The sequence below is a fragment of the Xyrauchen texanus genome, chromosome 39, assembly GCF_025860055.1.
Source record: "Xyrauchen texanus isolate HMW12.3.18 chromosome 39, RBS_HiC_50CHRs, whole genome shotgun sequence".
Lineage (NCBI taxonomy): Eukaryota > Metazoa > Chordata > Actinopteri > Cypriniformes > Catostomidae > Xyrauchen > Xyrauchen texanus.
In genome coordinates, this window is record NC_068314.1 from 22,560,190 (window position 1) to 22,572,259 (window position 12,070).

The 12,070-nt window shown below is 37.7% G+C and overlaps 1 protein-coding gene across 1 annotated transcript; it reads right to left on the reverse strand.

Annotated features, from left to right (window-relative positions):
* Positions 1 to 595: 595 nt before the first annotated feature.
* LOC127632866 (neuroblast differentiation-associated protein AHNAK-like) lies at positions 596 to 5,106 on the reverse strand. Its single transcript, XM_052111681.1, has 5 exons — positions 4,953 to 5,106; positions 3,588 to 3,621; positions 3,217 to 3,292; positions 2,828 to 2,997; positions 596 to 2,741 (listed from the first exon to the last, which is right to left on the reverse strand). Exons 2-5 carry the CDS (start codon positions 3,588 to 3,590, stop codon positions 1,299 to 1,301), a joined length of 1,692 nt encoding a protein of 563 aa, XP_051967641.1. The 5' UTR covers positions 3,591 to 3,621; positions 4,953 to 5,106; the 3' UTR covers positions 596 to 1,298.
* Between the last annotated feature and the right edge of the window lie 6,964 nt (positions 5,107 to 12,070).

The window sequence follows — 12,070 nt, forward strand, 5'->3', positions numbered from 1 at the left end:
CACAGATACACTTCAGAAAATTGAGTACACAACTATTTCTGGGCTTAAAAGTTACAAAAACCAAATCAATGCAGAACATTGTATCTCAAAAGTAATACAATGTGTCCCCCCATGCACTATTTAAAGCCTGATGTGGCCCCTTTACCAAAATAGTTGCCCACCCCTAGCCTAAGGGTATTAAGATGCGATCTTTGGGGGTACACATTGATCTTTAGGGTGGGCAAGTGGTTGTCTCTTCTTTGGACCTGGAGGGGGGTGCCAGAACTTTCTGGAGGGTACAAGGAAAATCTAGGGCAATGCCCCCCCAGACCCAGCCATGTCCTCCTAGATGTCCAGTGAGAGATCTTCAAGGTAAGGTTTCATTGTTAAAAAGCAATGACAGTTAGAAATGTAAAAACTAGAATGTGTTTCCATTGTTATGCACAGATCCCATTGGAAATGTCTTGTAGTATGGGGTACAATAGGGCCTATATTTTAAATGCCTTTCCAATATGGGGTACAATGGAGCTAAATGCATCCCTTAAAGAAAAGGTGTTTTTTCCTTCTCAAATGTGTATAGCGACAGAAAATACAGTATATACATTTCTTTGTATTACATATGGGTGGGGAATGTGTCAACAGATATTATAAAAGTAGTTTTTAAAATGTTAAAAACTATTAAAGTGTGTACAATTTCCTGTTTATTTAAATCACTTTTGCAATTCATTAGGTATTAGCTAATACCTTATGTAGCATTTAATGCATTAATGTTATGAAATAAGTGCAATAACAGTAACAAACTTTTATGGCAAAAAATTTCCTAAACAAATAATTTCTTTTCAGAGGTCCACTTTTTACACACTTATAATTAATTCACATTGTATTTATACAATACAGCAGCATTTTACATAATTTATAATGTGTGAATATGAAATGTACAATTTAACCATGCTTGCTCCACATAAAGTTGTCATTAGACAATACATACAAATAAATACTAGTTTTAAAAACACCTCATACTTGGATTATATTTGATTTACAGGAATATGATCTATAAATGTAACTGTTCATTAACATTTATATTACACTTTTTAAGGTGATTTATACAAACATGCTACCAGGGACGGATGGGGCCAGTGGCCAGGGGCCCTTGACTACCAGGGGGCCCTTGACTGCCCGGGGGTGCCCTGGGGTTTGAGTCTGCGCGATTTAGTTTGGCGATCCTGCATGCTACATAATGCCCACTAACAAATTAACAGCCTGTAAACTTGATTACCAATGATAAGCTCATTCTTGTCTCTCATTTGCCTTCCTTTTAATTATCCAATTAGTGTAAGAGGGTTAAATCTTCTTGAAACTTTCAAAGTGCTTTCTGGAACCTCCAGATCCATTGTATGTGACTGCAGTCCTCTTATCGTTTGCCTATGGCCACTTGATGTCTGGCCATACTCAGTTTGCCTGTTTCCCCTTCCATCTCCTCTAGGCATCCCTTTCCAATTATAGCATATATCATCAGTAGTGTAATAACCCTTAGGAATCTTAGGAGATCTCCCATATTTACCTGCATTATCTACAATTTGGGGTGATACTCGCATGGGGTTCATTCCCATATTTGAATGTGTCATATCCAAATTTTCTTTACTTCTTGAAGCTTGAAGTTTGCCCAATTTGGGCAGCTTTAGTTTACCTGAGGGGGCATTGATGTCAAGGTCTGGTGCATTTATGTCAAGATTGGATTTCTTTAAATTTGGTCCTATAATTTTACCTTTAGGGATGTCAACATTCATGTCTGGGGCTGTGATATCTAACTTATGACCTCTGATGTTGAAGTCTGGAGAGTTGAAGTCTGTGTCAATCTTTGGAGATGACAGATCCATTTCAGGAGTCTTCAGTTCATTGTCAAGCATCTTTATTTTGGGTCTTGAGAGACCAAAATCAGGCAAGTTGAAAGTGGGCATTTTCAGTTTCCCAGATGGCATGTCCATGTCTGAAAGTGTAAGGTTTGTTTTCTGACCTTTAAGATCAGCTTTTGTTCCATCAACTTGAATAGTAGAATCATTTAGCCCTGCACCTAGTTCAGAGGATGACACTTCCAGTTTTGATCCCTTTATACTTCCATTGTAATCAATGTCTGGCTTGTTGAATCCAGGGAAGTTAAACTTGGGCAGTTTTAATTTTGTCTTTTTTAACTTACTTGATGGTACATCCATATCAATATTATGGGCAATAATCTCCGCTTTTGGGCCTTTGAAACTGCCTTTTGTGAGGTTTATCACAGGGGCTCCTTTGGTATTTGGCAGTGCAAGATTTGAATCTGGTGTACTGATTCCAAGATCTATTTTTGGATCTTTAAACATCCCTCCATGTAGGTTGATTTCATTATCAACATCACTTGCCGTGTCGGCTTTGATCTTTTCTACTCTCATTAGGTCATGTCCTTGTAATAATAAGTCTGAGTGGAATTTACTGGGGGCATCATAGGACACTGATGCCCCAAATCTATTAGCAGGTTCTGCTGCATATGGAGTGAGTCGCATACGATCTGCATTCTGGAGGAATGCTGCAACAGTTACCTTGCTTTTACAGTCAGCTGCTGGGAAATCCATTAAATGGGAATTACTGAGGTCTGAGGCAAGTCTTTTACTGTGGCCTGTCAGTGACCTATTATGGAAGCCATCTTTGTTTTCCTGAATAGCTTGATTTCCTGTCATGAATTTCTTGACTTTGGCATTGAAGAGCTTTTCATAAGAATCTTTCCACATCTGTTGACACATTTGAATTAGAAAAAGTTAGTGTATTTTGGTGTAATTTAAGGTTGCAAGACAATGTGAATCTGATGTGCACACACCTCATTTGGAGATTTGACACTCTGATCCAGACTGTCCATGCTCATGCTGGATTTCATACCGTACTTCATCAACACTTGAACCTTATCATTTTCAATCAATTTCAAAAGGTCAAGACCTTTATTCCTCTTTTGCTTATTGAAGTGAATGTTTGCACCCCCAGTTCCATCTTCTGAAATATCAGTGTAATGTACAATGTAGTCTGTTATCAACAGTATATTTAAGAATTGTTCAACTAGGATTTCTCCATGTCAAGGTTCATGGCAAAAGCAATTTTCTCCACAGTATCAACATTTTGTAACAGAACAGTCAGTCTGATGCTATCAATAAAAATACATTGTTGGCTGATGTACAAAATACAAAGGATATTAAAATAGTCATTAAACTGTACCTTCATGAAAATACTTCTCTCCAGATACATTTTCATCAAGCAGCAGGCTGTCAGAGAGGCTTCTTCGATGACCAGCCTGCAAATTGCAAGAATTTGTTGTGTCATTTTTTCATGAAATAAACATGTATGTACATTTGTAGATGAGTATAAAAATGCAAAAATAACTAATTAAAAACAAATAAAATGACATGAGAGTTTAGATGAAATACCTAGCTCAGCCAAATGCTTTTTAACATTTATTCCATATAGGAGGAAGTTGAAAGTTATACCAAGATGTAAAAAAATATATTTGATTTGATTAAGCTTGACACAAAGTTCATACACATAATATAATTAGGATATAGACAGGATAATAAAATTCAATAACATACCATTTTACTGCAAAGGAAGGCCTCAAACTTAAACCTGTTGATGTAAAAGAAAATATTCAGCAGGTGTAACTCTTGTGATTTCTGAATAAAACTACAAATCACAGTGCTGATGATTTCTGATCTTATAGAAAAACAAATTATATTGTTCAGGGTTGGTTATGCACTGACAGATTTGTCCATTGAAGTCCTCTTTGAATAGAAAGTCAATGTCATTGAATGAAAAGAACACTTCCCTCAGCCTTCATTAAATTTGTTCAAGACTCACTGAGCAAACATAGGTAGGCTACTTAATTTAAAGTGTTACTTGCAAAAAAAGGACATTTCTCTAAGCGCATACTTCATCCTTGCTTTACAATATTTTCTCTCATTTTGCAAAAGTCTGAATCATCATACTGGGATTAAATGTACAGAGGGATGTAAACAGAGAGATGAAACTGTGACGTATTGAAGGAATTGTTCTGGGATATTGGAACAGAATGAGTTAGGAACGGGTTATGCCAGAACACAGAAAACTGGACAGATCTCACCTTGTTAACCACACCCTCGTTTTTAAATATGTGTAATCACAGTGGTAGTGGGTACTCCCAGGATCATCTTTGCTATCTTTATAAAACACATTTTGAAAACCAGTGTCATTAAAACCACCCAATTACCATCTACAATAACCTATGCAGTCTACTTCACATGTGTGAATTTTTTCAGTAACCACAAAATAAAGGTGTATATGTCTGGACACAAGATCTGAATATGTGCTGTCAGTTTGTCCTAATAAGTAATAAGCTAACTCATACATTTTGTTGGCACTTAACTTAAAATTTTGAGTATACCACCAGATTTTTTTATTTTATTTTCATCACTTTATTCACTCATGTTAAGTCTGACTAGTGCTTATTAATGGATAAATCAGTGAGTAAGATACACACTTGGTATTGGTCCTCAACCTTAGCTCAAGCTCCACTCTTAACAGTAATGGTAACCCCCAAAACTCCAACATAACAGAAACTCTTCTAAATGGCAACATAAAACATTAAACACTAACAAGTTTCCCCCCCCTTTGCATTCATGTTGCAAAAACACATAAAATAACACTTAATTTTAACATTTACTTTCTCTGTCATGCAAAACATGCTGGGAACAAGACATTCTCTGCCCAATTTCAATTTACCATACAAAAAAAAGTTAATTAAAACTCAAAACAGTTCAGGTTACTTAAAAGTGTCAGTTTCATGAACTCAAAAGAAAGAGAAAGTTCTAAATACTCATCAACATTAATGCATTTAAATTAATTAATGATTACATTTTTCCCTACTCAGTACAATTCATTACATTGAGCATTGGTGTTTACAGTGCAAAGAAAACCCATACCTTGTATGCTATAGACTGTACTAAGCTTTAAAATCCTTGTTACATATCAGCAGTGATAATGTGCCATGCTGAGGATGACAGTTTCCATGCACTGACAGATGGGACTGTGTTTACCTCCGTTCTTCTCTTACCGTTTATGGAATTCTCAATGCAGTAGATAATACACTTTAAGAGTGGACAAACTGGTTTAACCTCCAGCACACAGAGCTGGTTAATCATATACCTCAAACCATATAATCCTTCATCACTGACTGTCCTGCACAAGAAGCAGGATTACATAACTACAACAAACCACTCCCTAAATCCAGACTGATGTGAAGTAAAAAAAAAGAAGGAAAAGTACTACGCACACACAAACTCCCATATGACTCATATGTCCTGAGTTCTGACAACCACCTGCGCAAGGCATAGTCACTCTCCAGAATGAAAAGGGTTGTTCTGGGATTAGATGGTTTATTGCGAGGGTTCACAACTTTAAACAAATTATGCATTCTAAACATTCTCAGAAGAGACAATGTGCTGAAACGTAATAAATAATATTGAAACTCATGCCTTACTTTGAAAGAAAAAAATAAATGCACCTATTTGAAAAATGAACAAGTAGATTCAAGATAGATTAAAGTTTTTATTCCAATATAGTTTTAATTTTACTGTATTATTACGATGGTTTTACTATGAATATCATGATTAAAATATGGTTTCTTTAATAAAACCCATTGTAAATTACATTTATTGCGAGGGAACTCACTATTGTGAGGGCACACAAAACAATTTCAGAAAAAAAAATGATTTTTTACATGGTGTATCATGATAAACTACAAGTATTTGCAAGTATCTAATGACCATGCACCTGACTCTGTAAGAGACAGAGATATGGATTAGTGCTGTGCCTTATTTAAATCCCACTACATTCTTAGCTGATAATGCAGTCCTAAAATACAGTCCTAAAAAAATAGAAATATTAATGAATCTTCCCATGTTTTTTTTTTGGTTTGTTTTGTAATGGCAGTTACAAAATTAGTCCATGTGACTTATGTGTCATATTCAAAGTCTTCTAATAAAACATTTAGGCCATTTTCAATCAAAATATCTTGAAGCACGTTCATGTGTACCTGAGAGAAGCTTGTTCACAGCAGCATGCATGTTCATGCGAGAACTTATTTTTATCTCTAAAAAATGCTTATGCATGAACACATGAGCCACTGCAAATGAGCTTGTCTCACAATGCTCATGAATATGCAACAGGTGTCAATATTTTAACTGAAAAATGACTTAAATTTCAGGTCTATCGTATGGCTTAAGAACACTTGGAACACGACGCACGTGTTGCATGGACTGGTGATACGTTTGGGTTCTTTTTTGAGTCCAACAGCCATTGTATTGAAAAGATGGAAAATCTGAATATTGTGTAAAATATCTCCTTTTGGGTTCTGCATAAGAAAATAAGTCATGTGTGTTTGAAACAACATAAGAGTGAGTACATTTTGACATAATTAAATTTTTGGGTGAAATGTTCCTTTAACTGCCACATCTTGCACAGCTAGTTGTTGAAACCCTGTTCATTGTGGCAACAGAAATACACATTTTTATGACAAATGTTATGAATAACAATATTAGTGTCAAAAATGTCTCAATATCAAAACAAGTTATTAAAACAGCAGATTAAAAAGGCAGACGGTGAAAATTATAGTTAATAGATCTCTAGATATAATTTCATTATGTGGTGTCAATCAGACAACAAGTCCATATATATGGAGTACATAAGAAGTATTACAGTTTTTCTCAATCGCTTTGGCACAAACATTGAATGACTATTAATCTTTGTCTAACTATATGACTTACTATATGAACATTAGGTCATTTGTTCACATGACTAAAGTAATTTATAACTGCTTTGGCACAAAATGCACTGAGTAAGCCTTGCAGATCAAAATAGTTTGCATTAATTTGCTATTGAATGATATTAATCTCAAATGCAATTATACACGTGTTCAATGTGTAAATCCCTACATGCTAAATAGAACAAACAACAATCACAATAACCTGTCACACATATATTAGATACATAATAGTTATGTGGCATTGTTGTAATAGTTGTCAGACGGATAGAATTAAGCTAGATGAGGAACAATTCAATTTCTTCACAATTTAGAGCAATGTATGTACAGGTAAGAATTCATCATTGTACACTACACAGTGCTGTAATCTTGTCTTTCAGTATTGACAAGTACAACCTGTATAAGCAGAATATGCTACACAATGTGGGATATGTGTAACTGTATGATTTACAATATCTACTGTAAATTATATCCTAATTGCTAGATTGCTACACTATCTTTTATAGAGAGTGATGGAACTGGAGGTGAATCCCCACACATTGTTGTGCATGTTGACAACGTGGCCATAATATTATTGATAATCGAGCCACTGTTGATGTGCCAGGCCAGCCTGGAGGGAACGTTGTGGGAATGGTGTACCACATTCCCATCATTGGGCCCTATAACACACAACATCTCCTCAATTTCCTGAGAATGAGAGGGGGTTGGCAAGAAATGACTTGCCAACGTATGTTATAGTTTGGGACAACGTAAGTTTCCATTGTCCAAATACAGTCATGGAATGGTTTGTTTCCTACACATGTTTTTTGATGGAGTTTCTCCCACCATACAGCTCATTCCAAAATCCCATTGAAGAGTTCTTTGTCCTTATTGTTTGCAATGGATGCTGCTTGTGAGGATATCACAGCAGGTAGTTGTAGGGGGTTGCTGCGTCATGCCAAACGATTTTTCCCTCGTTGCATTGCAAGGGAGGATATCAGATGTGATGTAGAGGAAATGTTGTGGCCAGACAGAGAGGAGAGATTGGAAGACCCATGAGGTTGATGAACTTGCATCATATTTAATTTTTTCTTGTACATATTGTAGTTCCTGAATTTTGCTATTGTATATAATTTTTTTCTGTACAAGCTTTCATTACGTATTTTCGGTTGGCTGTAAAGTGTGTACATACAGTGCATCCAGAAAGAATTCACAGCGCTTCACTTTTTCCACATTTTGTTATGTTACAGCCTTATTCCAAAATGGATTAAATTAATTATTTTCCTCAAAATTCTATAAACAATACCCCATAATGACAATATGAAAGAAGTTTGTTTGAAATCTTTGCAAATTTATCAAAAAATGAAAAAATCACATGTACATAAGTATTCACAGTCTTTGCCATGACACTCAAAATTGAGCTCAGGTGCATCCTGTTTCCACTGATCATCCTTGAGATGTTTCTACAACTTGATTGGAGTCCATCTGTGGTAAATTCAGTTGACTGGACATGATTTGGAAAGGCACACACCTGTCTATATAAGGTACCACAGTTAACAGTGCATGTCAGAGCAAGCCATGAAGTCCAAGGAATTGTCTGGAAGAAACATTTCTTCCACCAGGACTCTGAGCTAGAGCTGGCCGCCCGGCCAAACTGACCGATTGGGGGAGAAGGGCCTTAGTCAGGGAGGTGACCAAGAACCCGATGGTCACTCGGACAGAGCTCCAGCATTTCTCTGTGGAGAGAGGAGAACCTTCCAGAAGAACAACCTTCTCTGCAGCACTCCACCAATCAGGCCTGTATGTAGAGTGGCCAGATGGAAGTCACTCCTCAGTAAAAGGCACATGACTGCCCGCCTGGAGTTTGCCAAAAGGCACCTGAAGGACTCTCAGACCATGAGAAACTAAATTCTCTGGTCTGATGAAACAAAGATTGAACGCTTTGGCCTGAATGGCAAGCGTCATGTCTGGAGGAAACCACTCATCACCTGGCCAATACCATCCCTACAGTGAAGCATGGTGGTGGCAGCATCATGCTGTGGGGATGTTTTTCAGCGGCATGAACTGGGAGACTAGTCAGGATCGAGGGAAAGATGAATGCAGCAATGTACAGAGACATACTTGATGAAAACCTGCTCCAGAGCACTCTGGACCTCAGACTGGGGCGAAGGTTCATCTTCCAACAGTACAACTACCCTAAGCACACAGCCAAGATAACAAAGGAGTGGCTACGTGACAACTCTGTGAATGCTCTTGAGTGGCCCAGCCAGAGCCCATATTTGAACCCGATTGAACATCTGAAAATGGCTGTGCACCGATGATCCCCATCCAACCTGATGGATCTTGAGAGGTCCTGCAAAGAAGAATGGGAGAAACTGTCCAAAAATAGGTGTGCCAAGCTTGTAGCATCATACAAAAAAAAAAAAAACTTGAGGCTGTAATTGGTGCCAAAGGTGCTTCAACACAGTTTTGAGCAAAGGCTGTGAATACTTGCAAAGATTTCAAACAAACTTCTTTCACGTTGTCATTATGGGGTATTGTTATTCAAATTTTGAGGTAAATAATGAATTTACTACATTTTGGAATAAGGCTGTAACATAACAAAATGTAGAAAAAGTGAAGGGCTATGAATACTGTCCGGAAGCACTGTACAATAATGAGCAATGTCTGAATAAATGTTTTGTTGAAAGTACAGTGTGTGCCATGACTTTTTGACATCAATCCTATTCATTTACATAATTTACATTTATGCATTTGGCAGATGCTTTTCTGCATATCGCGTAGCCGTTTTGTGGTACTTTTTGCATAATGTTGCGGCTCATTTTAGCTTATCGCGGCCCATTTGGCCCATTTCGCGGAAGACCCACCGGCCTGCTCAGTTCTCCTGATGGCCTGTCCCCCCCGATCGGCCCCCATGGCACTTTTCCACTGCACGTTATGGTTCGACTCGCCTCAACTCTACTCGCTTTACTTTTCTTGCTTGCATTTCCATTGCAGTTTAGTGCCACCTCAATGTGGGTGGGATTATAGGCTGATCGTCATAGTTGCGCCACCTCTACTGCCGTGAAATCATCTTAAACACGACACAAACTGACCAAAACAATAACACGACCACTAGCTTCTTAGCAAGTTAGCACTTGAACTTCGATGATAACTTTAATTTCACCATACGAAAACAAAAATGACTAGGCCTACATAAAAAATACTTTAACCATCAATGGTCTTTCTCCATCACTTGCAGCATATTATCAGATAGGCATGTGTACCAGCTGTCTAAAAAACGGATAATACATTTTTTTATTATAATGTAATTAATTATTCATAATATAATATTGAACATGCCGGAGCATGCAGGTCTGTTAAGGAGTGTCGGTTGTCCAGACCAGTGTCTGATATGGTCTACATATAAAATGTCATGTGAACAACCTAACAAAACAAATAAGATTTAAGCAAAACATCTGATCTGGGCCACACTCTACAGCACTGTGAACATAGCCAAAAGGTACATAACAACATCATGGAATCTTTGAGCGCAGACAGCTTCATTAATTAATAAGAGCAATTTAGTTTTGACGCATGACGCGACTCTGGTAAAGTTAGTTTTGACATTCAGTTTCATAACTATTAAACACTTTAAGCATTTTACATTTTGAGCCCAAACCAACTTAGAAACACATAAACAACTGTCCATAGCACAGCACAAGGTGTAAAAAATAAACGGAATAATAACAATACTTATAAATCAGTTCAACAATTTAACCATATGATGTTATAGCATCACACTAATAGTGAAATGCTCCGAAAAATAGCCCATTCAGAGCACAAGACTGTTTGGGGACAGTTTTATACATTTTAAAATAATTGTAGAACTTTAAATGTTTGTAATACTCTAAATCAATTAAACTCAGGGACCATTTGAGCTAAAGATGTCAAATCCACTTCAGTAAACTCAAAATATTATTCCTTACATAGCTAGCACAAGGCTTATTTTTGGGAGTTTTATTTGGTATTTTTTTATTTAGAATATTTAATCCATATAAATCCATTAAACTCAGGGAACTTTTGAACTAAAGATGTCAAACCAACTGCAGAGTACAGGGTTACCTCCTCGTGGTCCCGATTATGGGTTCTCGCTCTCAATGGGGCACGTGGTAATTTGTGCGTGGATCGCAGAGATTAGCATGAGCCTCCACATTCTGTGAGTCTCCGCTGTGTCATGCACAACGACCCCCGTGATAAAATGCGTGGATTGACGGTTTCAGAAGCGGAGGCAACTGAGACTTGTCCTCTGCCACCCGGATTGAGGTGAGTAACCGCGCCACCACGAGGACCTACTAAGTAGTGGGAATTGGGCATTCCAAATTGGGAGAAAAGGGAATTAAAAAGATGTCAGTGACAGTTTTAGTATTTTTTATAGAGAATTTCTAATCCATATAAATAAATTAATCCTGAATTTGAACACTACATATAAACTCAGCAAAAAAGAAATGTCCCTTTTTCAGGACTCTGTGTTTTAATTATATATATTTTTTAAATCCAAATACTTAAAAGATCTTTATTGTAAAGGGTGTAAACAATGTTTTCCATGCTTGTTCAATGAACCATAAACAATTAATGAACATGCACCTGTGGAATGGTCGTTAAGACACTAACAGCTTACAGATGGTTGGCAGTTATAAAAACGTAGGACACTAAAGAGACCTTTCTACTGACTCTGAAATACACCAAAAGATATATGCCCAGGGCCCCTGCTCATCTGTGTGAATGTGCCTTAGGCATGCTGCATGGAGACATGAGGACTGCAGATGTGGCCAGGGCAATAATTTGCAATGTCCGTATGGACAAGACAGCGCTACAGGGAGACAGAAAGGACAGCTGATCATCCTCGAAGTGGCAGAACACGTGTAACAACACCCGCACAGGATCGGTACATCTGAATATCACACCTGCGGGACAGGTACAGGATGGCAACAACAACTGCCCGAGTTATATCAGGAACGCACAATCCCTCCATCAGTAATCAGACTGTCTGCAATAAGCTGAGAGAGGCTGGACTGAGGGCTTGTAGGCCTGTTGTAAGGCAGGTCCTTACCAGACATCACTGGCAACAACGTCGCTAGACCAGACATGACTGGCAAAAAGTGCTCTTCACTGACGAGTCACGGTTTTGTCTCACCAGGGGTGATGTTCGGACTCACGTTTATCGTCGAAGGAATGAGTGTCACAGCATCATCGTACTGAGCTTGTTATCATTGCAGGCAATTTCAACGCTGTGCATTACAGGGAAGACATTCTCCTCCC

Excerpts from the sequence above, each read along its gene's own strand:
- LOC127632866 (XM_052111681.1), bottom strand. Across the intron at positions 2,998-3,216 it reads AGAGAAGTATTTTCATGAAG|AAGATGGAACTGGGGGTGCA; the intron begins GTACAGTTTAAT and ends CTGATATTTCAG. Across the intron at positions 2,742-2,827 it reads GTGTCAAATCTCCAAATGAG|ATGTGGAAAGATTCTTATGA; the intron begins GTGTGTGCACAT and ends ATGTGTCAACAG.